At 44.1% G+C, this 19,055-nt stretch overlaps 1 protein-coding gene across 1 annotated transcript; it reads right to left on the minus strand.

Annotated features, from left to right (window-relative positions):
• Positions 1-928: 928 nt before the first annotated feature.
• On the minus strand, positions 929-12,980 carry LOC142775993 (uncharacterized). The gene is made up of 2 exons (XM_075878683.1): positions 11,467-12,980; positions 929-1,804 (listed from the first exon to the last, which is right to left on the minus strand). Exons 1-2 carry the CDS (start codon positions 11,737-11,739, stop codon positions 1,646-1,648), a joined length of 432 nt encoding a protein of 143 aa, XP_075734798.1. The 5' UTR covers positions 11,740-12,980; the 3' UTR covers positions 929-1,645.
• Between the last annotated feature and the right edge of the window lie 6,075 nt (positions 12,981-19,055).

The raw sequence follows: 19,055 nt of genomic DNA on the forward strand, positions 1-19,055 counted from the left end.
GAGGTGAGGAAGTACTGGTGTCAGCTGCACTGTGGTCCATGCGCAGAACCACACCTTCTGATTGGGGGCTCATCATGGATGTTACACCGCAGGCGTCGGGTGGCCCACAGGCAAAAGCTGTGCTCTGCTCAAAAGCAGCAGAGCCCAGTGGCACGGCAGTACGCCCAGTCTTCTTTACTTTGCGGTGGCCACTTGCACCACTGACAAGAGCAGGAGAAACTGGTTTTTTGTTACTACGCCCTTTCTTATTTTCGACTCTAACCTCCTTTTCTACACGGAGATCACCACGAGGTGTGGAAGCGCTGGTGTCAGCCGCACTGCTGCCCTTGCGCAGTACCACACCTTCTGACTGGGGGCTCACCGTGGATGTTACATCGCAGGCGTCGGGTGGCCCACAGTCAGAAGGTGGGCTCTGCTCAAAAGCAGCAGAGCACAGTGGCACGGCAGTACGCCCAGTCTTCTTCACTTTGTGGTGCATCCACATACCACCGACAAGTGCAGGAGCACGCACAGGGCGCCGTTTTACTTGAGTGAAAACAGTCACAGCTGGAGCCCTGGTGCTTGCCACTGCAGTTATTGGCAGTGAAGGGTACCCATGAGCAGTGTCTGTTTCTGCGACCTTAGGTGTCACTGACATCGCACTGTGACATCGTATGGTAGCAGAATCAGACTTCCGTGCAACGTCCCACCACATTTCCTTGCATGGAGATGCAGGGGCTGCAAGAAGCATAGGGCCTGTGGAAAGAGCTGGGAAATTTGTTACATTATTTCAATACTGTGCCAGCCTTTCTGACTGATCACCGCGCTGGAATCGAAGCTTGTTGTAGTCCTTTTCTCTCTGGTGCTGCTGCTGTAATGCTCCATTGTGGCTTGCCTCAAGGTCCTTGCTTGCTTGCTTCTTCACTTTGTGGTGCATCCACATACCATCGACAAGTGCAGGAGCACGCACAGGGTGCCGTTTTACTTGAGTGAAAACAGTCACAGCTGGAGCCCTGGTGCTTGCCACTGCAGTTATTGGCAGTGAAGGGTACCCATGAGCAGTGTCTGTTTCTGCGACCTTAGGTGTCACTGACATCGCACTGTGACATCGTATGGTAGCAGAATCAGACTTCCGTGCAAGGTCCCACCACATTTCCTTGCATGGAGATGCAGGGGCTGCAAGAAGCATAGGGTCTGTGGAAAGAGCTGGGAAATTTGTTACATTATTCCAATACTGTGCCAGCCTTTCTGACTGATCACCGCGCTGGAATCGAAGCTTCTTGTAGTCCTTTTTTCTCTGGTGCTGCTGCTGTAATGCTCCATTGTGGCTTGCCTCAAGGTCCTTGCTTGCTTGCTTCTTCACTTTGTGGTGCATCCACATACCACCGACAAGTGCAGGAGCACGCACAGGGCGCCATTTTACTTGAGTGAAAACAGTCACAGCTGGAGCCCTGGTGCTTGCCACTGCAGTTATTGGCAGTGAAGGGTACCCATGGGCAGTGTCTGTTTCTGCGACCTTAGGTGTCACTGACATCACACTGTGACATCGTATGGTAGCAGAATCAGACTTCCGTGCAACGTCCGACCACATTTCCTTGCATGGAGATGCAGGGGCTGCAAGAAGCATAGGGTCTGTGGAAAGAGCTGGGAAATTTGTTACATTATTTCAATACTGTGCCAGCCCTTCTGACTGATCACCGCGCTGGAATCGAAGCTTCTTGTAGTCCTTTTCTCTCTGGTGCTGCTGCTGTAATGCTCCATTGTGGCTTGCCTCAAGGTCCTTGCTTGCTTGCTTGATGGCTGCACGTAGCAGGCACCCCAGCAGCTGGAACACAGAGGAGCACATTTACAGTTGAACCCCTCCATAACGGAAGCCCTGAAGAATGAAGCTCTCATAGCAATGAAGAAATATAACGTCCATGATGAACATTCATTGAATACTACAAGGTGTTTGCTTTCTCTCAACAGCAAAGAGATTTTAAAAGCACTCGCATAATACATGTAAGTGATATGCGACTTTTTTTAGACTCCTAAACTAGGCGAGAAAGTAGATGTAAAAAAATTGCAGCGCCACTCATTTCACAAGTCGGGCACTTGGGTATTTGCCAAAAGGCATTGGTGCAACCATTGTTGTTTAGGTTGTTGAACAATGATGATAGCAAAATCACCTCTTTTTCTTCAAGAGAATACTTCTTGCTAATGCTTCTGTTGGCAACTACGTCAGCACATGACATATAAAGTGCCATAATTTCCATAGATGTTCTGTAGACTGCCTAACTTCTTGCTCATGTGGTTCTGTCCAAACGCATGCCAAGACCTCACACAATTCGCTTACGTGCAGGGTTGTTTGGCATTTCAGCTTCAATGGAGCGACACCAGGCGCTGTTGATCTACATGACGTTGTGTGAGCTTATGGCGACCTGATTGCATGCGAGGAGTTCTGCAATGTTGCCAACATCAGAAGTACATGCCACAGTGGAAAAGTAAGAAGTGTATGGACTGGTCTCCAGATTTGGTAGGCAAATCAATAAGGCTGCGCTCTTTCTGCAATAGATGGCACAATACGTAGTGAGCTGTGCAATAGGGTCTCGCCGGCTTGCCATATGTGTATATAAGGAAAGCGCAGCTGAACATTGCGGGCAATAGAATGGGTTTGTTGACATTTTTTTCCCTTTGTCGAAGTTCTTGTGATCATCTGCTCACGCTGTGAAAGTAGAAACGAATGTAGGCTGTCTGCACAGGCACGGCTGTCATGAACAGATACCTATGCGCGCACACCAGTCAAATGAAAATGCCTGGAAAATCTACATACACATTTGTATAATATGCACCTGCAAGATGTATGCCCCACTAGAGGGATGGTTTTGTTCTGTAGCACAATGAAGCTATAGGGAAAGTCAAAGCCAGTTTTTATTTTGCTTTTGTTTTTGAATTGAATATTGGAATTTAGTTTCCGTATTCTAGACGTGTACTCTGTCAACACTGAAACTGTTATTTACGTAGGTCGACAACTGCAGGCTGCGGTACCCACACTTACTTTTGTAAGGGCCTGTAATGCAGTGGTTTGTGTCGTTTTGAGTTGTAAAATAGTGCCTGTACATCCTCGCAGGACCAGTGGTTTAGCTGGACCCACATTACTCACATACTCAAGCAATTTCTGTTACAAATATATTTTCTAACTTTGCCAATGGTGTCACTGCTTATGTGAGCATGCATGAGGCACCAGAGCAGAGTATGTCACATCACATAAGCTGCACAGACTGCAGTGAAACAAAACTATGGTTAACTAAGACAGTAAAATACATGCAATACCTAGAGAGGAGCGGTAGCGACACTCTATTAAAAACGTCAGCAGAACCAATTGCTTCACTGCACTTAGCAGCTTGGCATTTAATGCAATGTTTTCTCACATTGGTCAGGTATGCCAGGTAGGGAACTTTACTGACACAGTGTCTCTTGACAATGTCCCCCCTTTTGTGGCATGTTCCTCAAGACGTGTTCATTGTAGTGTGTTGTTCATTCTTTGCACATGCATTTGAGCTCGAAATGTTTTTTGCAGGCAAAATTAGTTGAATGAAGGACCTGATTGTTCATGAGGACTGCTCGCCTCCACTTGTCCAGAAGATCACCATCTTTTGTTGCACAAAACAAGGAAAACTTTTTTCTCACATCTTATACCCCAAGGTGTACTGCAGCTGGGTACAAAACGTTTTTTCCCAATTATGAACTACAGACTGTGATGCATTCTTACGAAACCATGCGTTAAATAACTGGGCAGCAACTGATGTTACTTATGATTGAAACCCAACAATTACAGCGAGAGCGTGTCACACTCTCTTCACAGTGCTCCCGCGCAGTCTTCTTTACATTACCTTTATGAATGTGGTGCCACCTGCCTTGTTCTTGCATAGCAGACGCCCTTTCATGGAGAGAGCGCTTGCTTGCCAGGCAGTGCTATGAGAGCTTGCACACCAGCTGTCAAACTCGCCATAAAATTATCTAAACGAGTGTCACGTTGGCCAATGAGAGCTCTGTGAAGTGCTGCATAAGGTATACTACATGTGCAGAGAGCACGCACAATGACTGTCAGTAGAAACAACAGCCCGCATTGATGTCGCCGACATTGGACGGCGATGTTGCCGACGGCCAATATTAGTGTTTGGGGGAGGCATCTAAGGTTTTCACATTAATAATGCACGAGACGGCATACTTGATATATTTTTTGGTGCACATAATTTATAGCTGATACATTCGAGCAACAGTAGTTATTTCGTTAAGTGGTTAAATGCACCAGCCATATTTTGCAGGAACGCCTTGTGGAGGTGTCTGACATACAATCTATACCACTGAAATAACTAGCTAGCAAATTAATGAACTAGCTTGCCATCATAAGCGATTCCTTCACAAGAGCTCCAGTCATGGATATAAATTTTCACATTTAATAGCACAAAGACTGCCACGCGAAATCGTACGTCTACGTGAGGTTCCTAAATGATGAACGCACTCAACGACTCGGTAGGTCATATCTACAGTGTTAAAGCAGGCTTTAAATTAAGCAAGCATTGACATAACCTATACTCATAGTGATAGACTTGCAACTTACATTGCAAAGTCTAGTGGAAAATGTCTGCCTGAAATTCTGATTTGATTGATTGATATGTGAGGCTTAATGTCCCAAAACCACCGTATGATTATGAGAGACGCCGTAGTGGAGGGCTCCGGAAAATTCTACCACCTGGGGTTCTTTAACGTGCAGCCAAATCCGAGCACACGGGCCTACAACATTTCCGCCTTTGTCGGAAATGCAGCCGCTGCAGCCAGGATTCAATCCCACGACCTGCGAGTCAGCAGCCAAGTACTTTAGCCTCTAGACCACCGCGGCGGGGCTGCCTGAAATTCTTAATGCTAATTTTATCAACCGTGTCTTTTGTCGTGACTCGTTACACTTAAAGGGCCACTCACCAGGCCCCATACTGAATTTTAGTTAGACAGTGGAAGTAGTTGGGTGTCCGATGAGGAACATTTTCCCACAAAAATTTTTCGAATCTGTTCATCACGAGCAGAGAAAACAGGTTTTTCGAAGCGGTGCGAAACGAAGATGAGAGGAGGCGATCTCGAAACCCTTGCCGCTCCTCCGCGTAGCCTTCGTAAGCCAAATCTCTTCCCCACCCTCTCCAGCATCCGACCATGAGGTGATGTGCCCAAACAAGTCCAACCCCCGAGCACGAGAGCAGCGTTGCTTTGTTGACCAGCGTTATTTTGTGGTCTTCTGCCTGTTTCTGCGGGATGGTTTGGAAACGCTGGCATAGTCGCGGTAGAGTAGATAAGCACAATGAGTGCATGAATGCGTAGGAGCGTTCCACGGTGGTCGTCTGCTCAATGTGCTGACCGCGAGGATACGAACGCATGCGAAACACTGGCACATTAGCCCCGCATCTCGTAGCATTTCACGGAAAAAAATGAAAAGCACAATTTTTAATTGTGTCTCATTATTTATTTCAACATTTAGTATTCTCTTAAAGCAACAAATACATAAACTACGCATGTTGTGTTAAATAATTTTTGCCATGTCACGTGGTATACTGTTGACAATGTCGAGCAGACTCGTCTACGTAAAGAACCAACGTCACTGCATTTCTGTGTAAGTAGGGCCATTCCTACGCCTACGTCATGCCCTCATTCTCTACGAGTAAGCCGGCAGAGGGGAGGAGGTACAGCTTTCATCTTGAAATTTGACCCATTTTCGTGGCGCGTAGCGTTGTAAAGTTTGGCAGTCGTGATCACGAACGCCTCGTCTACGCATTGCACTTGTCAGCTCAAAATTGTCAAACCTGGTTTCATGATGCCCTTTAACAGATAGCATCATGAAATGCTTTCGGTCGACACGACTTATTCTGGCATCAGAAGGTGCAACAGGCACCGATGGCATCCAACAGCAAGGTCATTCTAGGGTGAAAGGTATTTCACAGCTCAACGCGCACTAAAGGACAAGGTATATCCAAAAAACAGATGCATTGTACACCATCGAATCCGTGCTTCTAAAGCAAAGTTGGTAATCGAAAGTGGCTGTAAACAAACGAGGGCTGTGAGCGGTCCCACGTGACAGCATCTAGCCACAACCAACTCGGCGCCAGCCTCGGAGAAGTTCGAGGAGAGAGATAGAGAGGAAGTGTGCTTTTAACCACATATATTGTGACTTAAAGAAGTTGCAGGGGTGTTTGCACACCTCTCCTACTGGGCGCAAAGAAAAATCAGGATGACAACAAGAGTGAGGAAAGCTGCAAAGCAAGTTTGGGTGAAGTTGATGATGCTTTTAACAACGCTTGCACATTCTTTAGCACCCGCGACTATGACGAAGCTATGCAAAGCGTACTAAGCGGTCAGCCATCAAACTCCTTCAAAGCACTGTCATTATATGAAACAGAACAAGGTCACCAACAACCATAAATAAATTTTAATTGTGCTGTGTAACTGCAAGATTTACATATTTTTCAGATCTCGCTGCAAAGAAATTGTGACAACAAACAGAGATTAAGGGGCTCGACTGTACAGCAGTTGCAAGTTGAAAAAAAAAAAAAGCTCAGAAATTTCTGTGCACAGACGTTTGTGGTGTCTCACATATCATGTTACTAAATTTATGTTTCTGTAGAGCTTGTGTGGGTTCCGGCTCACTCACAGGTAGCAGGCAACATCATCACTGACTACCATGCCTGAGAAATGTTAACTTGGGCCGAGCAAGAATCGCAAGAGCTACTGCACCCGGGTGCCGGCTTTCGGGACATTACCCGGTTACACCAAGAGGAATGGTGCAAACTGCCAGAACCGCAGCCCAAACTGGCCAGGCAACAGCAGACGATCCCAAATTGAGCGCAGGCAGGATCTCTTAAGCATCGAGTCTTATTTACTAATCTCGTTTCCTTCCTCACATCAAACTCTTTATTTTACTTCATTTCGGCATGCGTTTTGCAAGAACTACTCATGCGAAACAGCATTAATATTGTTTAACCATAACATTCCCTCTACTTTTGACAAAGGCCATATTATTCACTGTATTTTTTAAAATCTTGCTAAAGCTTCTGACAAGGTGTCTCATCGCTTACTACTTTTCCAACTTAGTATTCTTAACATTGACCCGAGCATCTTGAGCTGGATAACCATACTCAATTTGCAGCTTGATGCTGCATCCCTTGTTATGATGTAAAGTCGGGCATCCCTCAAGGCCCTGTCCTCGGCTCATTGTTATTTCTAATTTACATTAATGACTTACCTACAGTAATTAATAGTCCCAATAAACTATTTGCTGATGACTGTGTTTATGAAATCACTAATCAGCATGATAACTCTATTCTTCAATCTGACTTGGATAACATATAAAGCAACTGCTCGCAACAGCTTATGTTCTTAGATCCCACTATAAATGCTAAATCATGCATTTATTGCATCGCCCTGACTCGACAAAATCTTTCGGCTATGCCATCAATAACATCAACCTCGAGTAGGTAATATGATATAAATACCTCAGAACTCGGATTGCCAATAGCCCTTCTTAGCATGTACACATTGAATACATCACCAACAATGCTAACAGATTTCTCTGCAGTGGCGTACCAATTCTTTCGTGAGTGGGCGGGCAAGCCTACCTCACTCGTCACTCAAGATATATATATATATATGAACCTACAAGGAAAATCATCAAAGCGGAAATGTTGGCAAAATTACACTATGTTGTAACATATCCTCATAACAATTTCATTCTCCTATAGAAACACAATTGAGTAAATGCTGTTGTGATAAATAATTACACCTTACTTGTTCGTTTCCCCAGCGTGCAGCCAAGAGTGACCACTGTCGAAAGTGGGGTGGCTCAGCCCCCCAAGTTTTCTTTATGGGGGGGGGGGGGGGCTCGCGTTTCTTTTGCTCCTCCACCGGCTGGTACGCCTACGTCTCTCTGGTACATTTGCAGAAGTTTTTCCAACGCTTCATGTCATTTGAAGTTACAACTCTACAAAACATTAATTAGACCCTAGCTGGAATATGCTGCTCATCTTTGTGATCTCGTCAAAAGGTATCAACAACTATAATTGAATCAGTTCAAAAACATTCAGCGTGTTTCACACACTAAAATCATCCCCACTCAGCTAGCATTTCACTGACGAAATCAGACCTTGGACTAACAAATTTGAAACTTCGAAGAAAAATGTCTCGTGTATTTTTTTTTTTTTCAAAAGATCAGCTATCATAAATGTTAACTTAAACGGGAAATCATCTCGGCATCTTCGTACGTATCATTGCATCTTCATTTCTTTTTCATTCAAGGTTTCCATTCCTTTTTACTGCACTAATTTTTTTCAGACTCCTTTTTAGCAAAAACGAGCATTGAGTGGAACCGCCTTCCGCCCTCTATCGCCTGTATGGAGTATCTGTCATCATTCAAGGCTGCACTAACAGATTACGTCTAATGCCTATTGTAACTTAGTTTGTTTGAGCATGTATTTTCATTAATATGTTGTATTGCTATGTTGTGTTTGTTGCCTTTGTATAACCCTACCCCCTCTGTAAGGCCTTTATGTGCCCTGAGGTTAAATAAATGAAATGAACCGCATGTGCCCTGCGAAACATGCCACGCTCAGTCCGTTTTGCAAAAAAGAAAAAGGCTTCCTGCCACATATCTTGGCAGATTGCCCAGAACTCAAGACTCCCCTTCCTTCCCTTTTCCCTAACACCCTCAATACCCAACCTCTTTGGCGTGGGAGACCTTGATATCCAGCCCCCTCCTACCAGCTCGGCTTGCACTGACGAACAAGGGCCAGGATCTGCTGAGAACATATAGATCCTGTAACCAGTGAACTACCTCGTCTGGTGCCCGTGTGCATCACCAACATAGTTGGGCTCAATGACAGTTCATTCATCTCTCTGATTCTCATCATCTAATTTTGGGGCTATGTGGGCTCCCCATTTTTAGTTTCTTGTAATGTGTCACACAGCATCCCACAGCAGAAATTTCTTGTAACCCATTCTTACACGCTTTCTCCAAATAAATAGCAGTCCCGTCCCTGTTCTTGGGCTAGCTTGACTTTCTCTTCAGCACATCGGCATTAATACACCTTTTGCCTCTACCAGATAGTATATCTAGTGCCGAAACAATCAAAGAATTGCAATCGGGTCATTCTACGCCAAACGTACCAGCTATTTTGGCGACCTTCTCAAATGTATTCGAAAAAAACAATCGTGCTGATTCACTGCATTGAAAACAGTGAACTGCGAAATTTTTCTGAGAGAAAAAAATTTTTGGTCATGTGGCTGTCTTCTGAAATTCCTGAAAATGTCGTTTGGGTGTTGTTTGTGGAAAAGTTTATTTTAAAAGTACCGCTCCGTCTTTCTATAGCAACATTGGTCTACATGTTAAGCAAAGGTGCTTGTGTAAGGTGTTTGAAGCTCAGTAATACTAGTGCAATTTTACTGGCGGCGCATATGTCTACAATAATTTAGCCGAAATGTCTTATGTTTGCAGTTTTTTATTGCAATACTGCAGTTTGTATGAATACCTGAGTAGTGAATACTTTCTCGACAAAAGGTATACTTTTAGGAAAAAATGTTTTCAGACCTCTCAAGCAGCCAAACTTTACGAGAAAAAATCACAAATTTTTCAAGTCGTCCTTTTTGTCCATGTTGAAACTCAATTTGCACCTTCTGGTGCTATAATTAAGTCACCTTTATACCTAAATCAAAAGCAAATAAGCAGTTATTTTTATATGCAAGTTTCATCATTACATTTTTTGTTTCGGGGAAGAAAGTAATTTTTGAACTTTCACATTGGAGCCCATCTTCCAATCTGGTCATATAACAGCTGCCGCTTTAAAATTACACATTGCCGTCAATAGGAAAGTTTCAAAATTATTTTCTTCCTTAAAACAAAAAAAAATTGTTGATGAGCTTTGCCATTGCTGATTTGCTTTTGATTTAAATATTGTGACTTTCAATTTGACCACCGTAGGGTGCAAATTGCATCTGAATATAGACAAAAAAGACAATTTTGTGAAATTTGTTTTTTTCCCTTTAAATTTCATCTGCATGAGGGATCGAACAATACTTTTTCCTCAAAATACACCTTTTGTGGAGTAAGTATTCACTACACAGGTATTCATACAAACTGCAGTATTGCAATAAAAATACTACAAACATAAGACATTTCAGCTAAATTCTTGGAGGTGTATGCGTTAGTAAAAATGCACTAATATTACTGAGCTTCAAACACCATGCACAAGCACCTTTACTTAACATGTAGACCAAATTTGGTATAGAAAGAAGGTGCGGTATTTTAAAAAAATTTTCACAAACAACACCCAAACGACATTTTCAGGTAACTCAGAAGGCAGCCACATGACCAAAAATTTTTTTCTCTCAGAAAAAGTCTACCAGCTCACTGTTTTAACCACAGTGCTCCAGCAAGATTTTTTTTTTCCAAATACATTTAAGATGGTCGCCAAATTGGCTGGGACGTTCGATGTATAATGATCCAATTACATAGATGACTTGGAGAATTTTCACTTTATATATCAGACATTACTGCCCTGTTTTGGAAACAAGTAAGGCAAATCAGACATCTAATTTTCAGTATTTCAATTAAGAGAACAAAATGGTCTAAAATGGGTTTGATGAAATATGATCTGTGTTTACAACAGTAACAGTAGTATTAATCTTTCCTGTGATGCACAGTAGGGAATTCACATTTACACCAGATGCTTGTCAACTCATGGCAGAGATAATGCACATAAGGAAGGTAACCTCACTGGCCTCCTCAGTAGTTCTTGTCACCTTGCTTATTCTGCACTTCTGAGTAAAGGAGCTGCTGTTGCATAAGGGCTGTGCACCAGTGAGCTTACCCGTTGGCGCCTCTCAAATATACTGTGGTAATGAACACACAGTAAAACCCGCTTATATCATTGGTTGCCGAAGTCGCTAATAGTCCCACTGCACGCGTCATTTTACTCTAATCAAATAATTTCGAAAGGCTCTACATGTGCAAAACATGATCAACAGGCAGCCGCTCGATTCCGAGGATCTAAGCATGCAACTTATGTTCAAAGGTCGGCCGTGGACCTGCAGTGCCAACATAACGAATTAACTCGGGAAAAAAACGAAAAAGGCCGTAGCGGAATGCCGCTAACTAAATTTTCCAACGTCCATGTTTACGTGGCCTTCGCCGCGTGATACCACACTGCGCGGGAATTATATGTAGGATGGCTATCACAGCTACACACGCCTAATTTCGCCTAATTTTATCTTCCGCGGGCGCTTGCGATGAAGCACGTGCACTGTAGCGCTGCAAGCACGCCTGCGTTTTCTTGGAGGATTGAATACGTCCCTTCTAAATGCAACAATTGAAATATGTGTCGTTGACTCGTCGCTAACCCGTAACTTTGATTGTCCACAGCTGTTACCGACTAGGCAGCTAGCCCATATGTAACATACACATTAATTGCTTACTTGGCTACCACGTTTCGTCGGGTGCACGCCGTCAGCATTCAGCATCCCTATCAGCTCACGTGTGCTGTCCACGAAACCGTAGCCTTTCGTGTGGCACAGCGCCTGCAAAATGGCATTCGTCTCCCCGGCATCCGTGTTGAACGCCTCCAATTCTCCGACAGACAGCGCCCACTGGCACATGCGCAAACTCGCTTGTCTCGGCAGAACTGCAGACAATACCACACGGATTGACAGATTGACATCAAGAATTCTGGAGATCAATGATCGGAACATGGCAATCAGCCCGAGGGGTTCTTCACCGACATTGTCAGTGCCAACGTGGAGAACGACCACGTGCACATATGCCAGAGAATGAGCAATTAAAGAGAACAATTTCTCGATCCGCACACCGCTGAATGAGCGAACCTAGGCATGTGTCCTGGAGCTCAATGTGAAAGACCCTGCGAGGTCCTTCAACATTGAGTCTCCGGCAACGAGTGCACGGGTCATGTTAGGGTTGGCTTTTCAGCAGCTGCACACGAACACTTCAAGCACACTTAAACGGAGAAATAAATGCGAAAAAACTACAATGCAAAAAGTGCAACAGAATTGACAGGCACAACTGGAAGATCACATGCAAACTCCAACACGATACGGCCGCAGAATCCGCCGGCTGTCAAGGGTTAGAATGGTCCACACAGTCAACCGCACAACTGACCACAACTGAACAACGAGGGCACAGTGCTAGGCAGCAAGGTTCTGAAATGAGAGCTTTTGCCGGTATACTTTCTGCGCACGCGCCAAAGGCGGGCGCAAGGCAGTATGGGAAGGTGAAGCACAAGCCGCTGCGGGCCTTTGGCCGCCGAAGTTCCTTCTGCTCGACTTGCACCCTTTCTTGCAGCGCGTGGGAGCATGTTGCGCTGTTGCAGTGCGTGCATGCGAACACGTTGTTGCAAAACTAACGCGGGTTTGTGAGTACGCAACGTACATATACCGATAGCTCCACCGGTAATAGACAGGATGCAGTATATTTGGTTCCTAATGAGTGTTCAAAAACTCCTTAAACAGGAATGGCTGTGCAGCTGGGCTGGGTCGTCCGGTGCTTCCTTGGTAATTTTTCATGCATGGCAAATTCCGATATCGATGCGTCGTCAAATTAAAAAAAAAGCAGCGTTGGGTGTCGGTGAAAATTTGAGGTAAGAGCTAGCCGGAGGACGTTTGCACCTTTATGTTTTCCTTGCGGCACACAGCCCTTGCAGGATCGAAACAGGCTATCAATACAGAGTTTCAGTGCGGCGACTCCAAGCGGCTTGCGTACGTCAGCCCCTGCGTTCTTTTGTATTCTTCACAGGTGTGGCGGTGAGTACAAAGAAACGCGATAGCGTGCGCGTGCTACAGGCAGCTAGGGATACCTGGCATTAAAACGCGTGTGTGCACGCACGCGCGCGGGCGTGTGGATGCGGATGCTGCTATCAGATTTATATATATATATATATATATATATATATAAAAGAAAAAAGTGTATACTTAATGGCTCATTTTTCCGTGTTTTTAACACAATAATAATGAGATCTAACAGACAGTAATGCCAAAGAATGTACAGGGAAAGTTATTAGAACCAATCGAATGTAAATAAGAAGATGGAAAAGTGGATGAAAAAATAACCAGCCGTGAGCAGGAATCGAACCTACGACCTTCGAATAACGCTTTCGATGCTCTAACCACTGAGCTACCACAGCGGCCTTCCCTCCATCCACTTTTTTGGGTTTATAAGTGAATTTAGAAGTAGGAGTGACAGTCAGCGCCATCTATAAGCCAAGCGACGAGGGTGAAAACACTCTTTGATGCGCATGTTTGGCGTCACGTAGCACGTGAGCCTATTATGAGCGGGAAGCTGATTAATAGTCCCTCGTATACAACCTAATGACACCCAGTCTTCCAGTACGAGACCCTCGTTTAATGAAATAAGGGAAAGAAGTGTATACCTAAGGGCTGGTTTTTCCCTGTTTTAACACAATATTAATGAGACCTAACAGACATTAATGCCAAGAAATGTACAGGGGAAGTTATTAGAACCAATGGAATGTAAATAAGAAAGAAAAGTGGATCAAAAAATAACCAGCCGTGAGCAGGAATCGAACCTACGACCTTCAAGGCCGCTGTGGTAGCTCAGTGGTTGGAGCATCGAACGCATTATTCGAAGGTCGTAGGTTCGATTCCTGCTCATGGCTGGTTATTTTTTCATCCACTTTTCTTTCTTCTTATTTACATTCCATTGGTTCTAATAACTTCACCTGTACATTCCTTGGCATTACTGTCTGTTAGATCTCATTATTATTGTGTTAAAAACACGGAAAAACGAGCTCTTGGGTGTACACTTCTTTCCCTTATTTCATTAAACGAGGGTCTCGTACTGGCAGACTGGGTGTCATTAGGTTGTATACGAGGGACTATTATTCAGCTGCCCGCTCATAATAAGTTCACGTGCTACGTGAGGCCAAACATGCGCATAAAAGAGTGTTTTCACACTCGTCGCTTGGCTTATAGATGGCGCTGACTGTCGCTTCTACTTCTAAATTAACATATAAACCCAAAAGAGTGGATGGAGGGAAGGCCGCTGTGGTAGCTCAGTGGTTAGAGCATCGAACACGTTCTTCGAAGGTCGTAGGTTCAATTCCTCCTCACGGCTTGTTAATTTTTATCCACTTTTCTTTTTTCTTATTTACATTTCATTGGTTCTAATAACTTCCCCTGTACATTCCTTGGCATTACTGTCTGCTAGATCTCATTATTATTGTGTTAAAACACAGAAAAACAAGCCCTTAGGTATACACTTCTTTCTCCTATTTCATTAAACGAGGGTCTCGTACTGGCAGACTGGGTGTCATTAGGTTGTATACGAGGGACTATTAATCAGCTTCCCGCTCATAGTAGGTTCACGTGCTACGTGACGCCAAACATGCGCATAAAAGAGTGTTTTCACACTGGTCACTTGGCTCGACGTGCGGTCGAGCGTTGCGGGTGGTGGAGAGGGTGAAGCGGGAGAGATGTGTGTTATGAGCGGGTGGAGGATCCGGCAGCTGCTGCGTGTGAGACGTTAACGCGCAGCTGCGACTTGACCTACTTGGCACTGCTCCAATACCTGCGGTGAGAGAAACGCGCCACGGTGCGTTCGCACGGACGTACATACGGCGTTACACACATGAGTCAGAGATGCTTCGCATCTAAACTCACGTCTAAACCTTACATCGGCAGCGCTGACCCGACGAATGCAAAGAATTAATTTCGCGGTCCTAGCAGGAATTGAACCCAAGAATTCTGCGTGGCAATCAAGCGTATTCTACAACAAAGCCACGCCAGGTCTCAGATATACTTTTCAAATAGCTCAATACCTTAATATGGTCATGAAAACTCAATAGTGGTTGAAGTGGTGGCAATGCAGCTTTATAAACATTGCATATGTACTTCTATGATGCAGCCGTGACGTCGGGTTAACGTCAATTGTTGCTAGGTGCCATGCGCTGAATTTGATTTATGCAGCAGCGTCCAGGGCTACCATCCTCACTAGCACCAACACTGCATACCAGCTTATTGCTTCTGGTGTTCCTAATGCTCAAGTTCATGTTTGCATCATTGCACAAGTGCAAACAACTGGTTATATAAACACTTGAAACTCTTCCATTTCATTTCATTTTATTACCTTAAAGACCCCACTAGGGTGTGTTACATAAGGGGTGGATGTAGAGAAATTATACAAAAAAGAAAATGCTAATCATGTATGTTAATTACGAGACAGACAATGTGTTACATTTTAACTCTTCAATGTATGCCTGCGCGTGGAACATTTGGACGTATATTTGGCGTGATTTCATGACGTGACGCTATAAAAAAATTACGACGTGGTCACGCTAAGCATGCCTCCGCATGCTTCACGTAACGTCGATTCCTAAGCTACGTGGAATCTGCTGAATTTTTCAGAAATAGTCTTGGGCAATACGTACTTTCGGCACGAATCTTGACATAGGTATGTGTCAGTTTTTTACACGAAAATGTAACTCTCAGGAATGCCGATTACCATATTTTGAATCGTATAGTCGGTGTACTTAACATTTCAAGCAGTACTCTCTATTATATCCATACAAAACACAGCTGTAGTGTATGGCTCATAGTTGAAGAAAATGCTGGCAAATCACAACTTGCACTTCTGCAGTTAACACGACATAACTTAAAGGCCCACTGAACGCTTGTGTTAAGCATGGTGTACTACTAAGTTATTACCGTTACTTCGTGCAATCAGGCTGAGATTATGATCTGTGCATGATCCAGCTCCTCAGCCGCACTATAGTGATTGGCATCGCAAAGCTGTTTTCTGACACGACAGGCATGAGAATTTCGGGACAGGATGTGACAACGAGCAAGTACGCTAAATCTGAGTGCGCCATCAATTCAGTCAATCTGTGTATAGGAGCGAAAATTTAGCCAGGTAATGGTAAAAAAGTGATGCATGGGGAAAAAACGAGGAGTCCTCAAAAATGGAGGCGAGAGAAGTTCGGTGTGCGTGTGCCTCCTTCTTTTTCTCTTTTCTTCTCTCTTTCTCTTTGAGAGCTCGCCTTTTTTTTTTGCTCGTTTCTCTGTTTTATCTTTTTCTTTGTTTTCTTGTCTGCCTTTCGATGCATCACTTTCTACATTCTTTCTTTTCCAGGTGAAAATACTCCACGGTTTCAGTTCACTGTAACTGAAACCATGGCTGTGTACAGCTGGGACTAAGTGGAAGCCAACAGGTTAGCAACATGTTCCAGTTGGTTCCAGCATGAACCACTCGAGACTGAAAATGAAACCAGCTGGCCTGGAAATGGAATCAGCTGGAATCATTTATTTTGAAACCAGTTGGTGTGAATTATTATTATTATATTATTATTATTATTATTATTATTATTATTATTATTATTATTAATTTTATTATTATTATTATCTTCTTATGGCCATTCTCTTCATCCCAGAATACCTGTAGTGCAAGGCAAATAAGTGATAAGGGCTCACTGCCTTCATGATGGAATTTGTTTTTGTACATTTAATGCTGACAACATTTACAGTTCATTGTATGCCAGTACAAGTTTCATTTCAAAAAGAGAAAGGGTATTTCAAGCAGTGCAAACAACTAAAAAACAGTTTGTGTAAGGCACAGGAGATATGCGCAACCAAATATTGCTGTGTGCTGCACCGAAGCTTAAACGGGCTGGCACTCCCTTACCTCCTATTGCCTAGCACCTCTCTGCCAGAGGAGGACATGGCACTGCACTTTATAGAAAGACATAAAGCTACTCTGAAAAGGTCTAACTCCTTTTCCTCATACTGCCATTACTTGATCTTTTGGAGATAACGTAAGGTTGCATAAAAACAGGTAGTCGTACATCAGTCATTCCCTTATACGTACCTCCTTCAAAAATCAGGATGTCCTGAAATGACGAAAATATCCTTGTCCTGTAGGATGTGCCACAAGACTGACCGATATATTTGAGTCTATTAAATGCAGTTAAGATATGTAGGTCTCACTAAGGACATTATAAATACTGCCTTGAACAGTGTAACAGTAGAGCACAGATTTCATGAGTAAACCGCAAATTAAGTGCAATGTTATCGATGCAATAATAATAATAATATTACTAACATGATTATAATAGTATTGTTTGGTTTCTGCATACAAAGTAACTAATTGCAAGAAATAAAAGGGGGTGCACAGGAAGGCAGTGAGGTATATTTATAACAAATGCAATCTAACGAATTCTCCTACTGAGTTGCAAAAGAAAGCTAGTCCATTAACATTACAAGGTAGGGCAGAAATAGCAAAACTAAAGATTTTGTTTCAATTAATTCATAGTGACACAAACATCGACATGTCAAAAGTAATTTTTTTCAGTCGTTGTAAGTTAACACATTACAGGCACTCACAAACACTTAATAAATACACTTCCAAATCGAAATTGCTATAAATATTTTTACTTCCCCCAAATCATAAAAGAATGCAAACATAATAAGTCCTTTTGGTACTGATGCCTCATCTTTCACTGTGTCCTTAGATATGGTACAAGTGTCACGCGTAACCGAGAGAAGAGACGAGAAAGAAAAGAAAGCAGTATTCGCCGAACAGTATAATAGACAACGCTTTCTTAAGAATTACATAGAAACTGCAGTTGGGTAAAGATGACTAGATGGCGCTGTACCACTACTCTCCTATTGGCTGCGTGGGGGGGCTGTGCCTGGGTATGCATAGAACGAATGGATCTCTCTGTCTCCTGGACAGTCACCATACGTAGTGGATCGTTGGTGGGGCATGAACGAAGCAGAGTGGCAGACACGTTAAAGACGCTTGCGCTCGGCTTCTTTGGCACGCATCTCATCGGTGTTACCCATGCGCCATCTTCATTCTCGAACGCGATCGGACGCATAGACGTACGCACGGATGGACGCTTCACCCCACTCATTATCAAACACTCCATGAATATGCTGTGATTTTTTAATTTACTTTTTTTCTTCTGAGATTAAAAAAATTATTATTTTTCCTCATTTTAACTTGCACATATGTTGTAATACCACTACTATTATTATATTATATTCTAACAAAGCTTATTCAGCAGTTCAGTACATCTACATCGCCCAACATTTCATACTACACTACGCAGTATAGATTTAAAAATACGCTTCTGTGACGTAGTGTCTGTTTTGGGCCCAGGACCCCTCAGCAAGGAACTGAATCGAACCACGAGCGCACAGACACACACACGAGAATATATTTACAGAGAACGTTACTATGAACGAGTAACACTTGAAGTAGTAGAAACATGCAGTCTATAGCTGTACTCAATGTCTCTCTAAATTAGAAAAGTCTCGCCATGTTTTGATGTGGCTTGCGGGTCGCTGGCGCCGATCGCTCGTGGGCTGTGCGCCGTCTGGCTCGTTGCCGTCCTCAACGTGCGTCGGACCACCCCGTGACACGGCCTTCTGCCGCAGCAGCAGCAGTCTGTAGCTGATTAGTTGCTCCGCAGCAGCTCTCCGCCACCACGCTCGTCTCAGCAGCGCACCGGGGTCGCGCCAGCCACCCGGAGTGGCAGCAGGAACATCAGGCCCGCAGCAACCAAAACCCACAGCCACTCTGGACGGCAGCCAGCACCGCGGAACCTCGCCTGGTCTCTGGGCTAGTCGCCCAGCCGGAGTACAGGCCTCGTTCACAGGATGTCCAGCTGTCCGGAACGGCAGCCAGAACGGCAGTGGATCGCCTGGTCCCTGGGCCAGTCGTCCAGCTGGAGTCCAGGAACGGTAGAGCGCCTACATGCCGTTGTCTAGTTCCCCGGACCAGACGTCCAGCGGATATGATGATGATGATGATGATGATGATGATCCTTGATACTCTGGGGCACACCAACAAAGGGGGATCGGCCAAGAACCGGGCGGCAGGATCTTAACTAAAAGGCTTATGGTTTTTCAAACACGAGAACTGACTCCGCCCACTTCGTTTTCCTCTTCGCCCCCGCACGGCGAACACTGAATTCTTTTTTTTTCAATGCCTCCGTATCATGATAGCTTCAAAGTTAGACTCCACTTATTTACTCATA

The sequence above is a fragment of the Rhipicephalus microplus genome, chromosome X, assembly GCF_043290135.1.
Source record: "Rhipicephalus microplus isolate Deutch F79 chromosome X, USDA_Rmic, whole genome shotgun sequence".
In the NCBI taxonomy this organism is placed as follows: domain Eukaryota; kingdom Metazoa; phylum Arthropoda; class Arachnida; order Ixodida; family Ixodidae; genus Rhipicephalus; species Rhipicephalus microplus.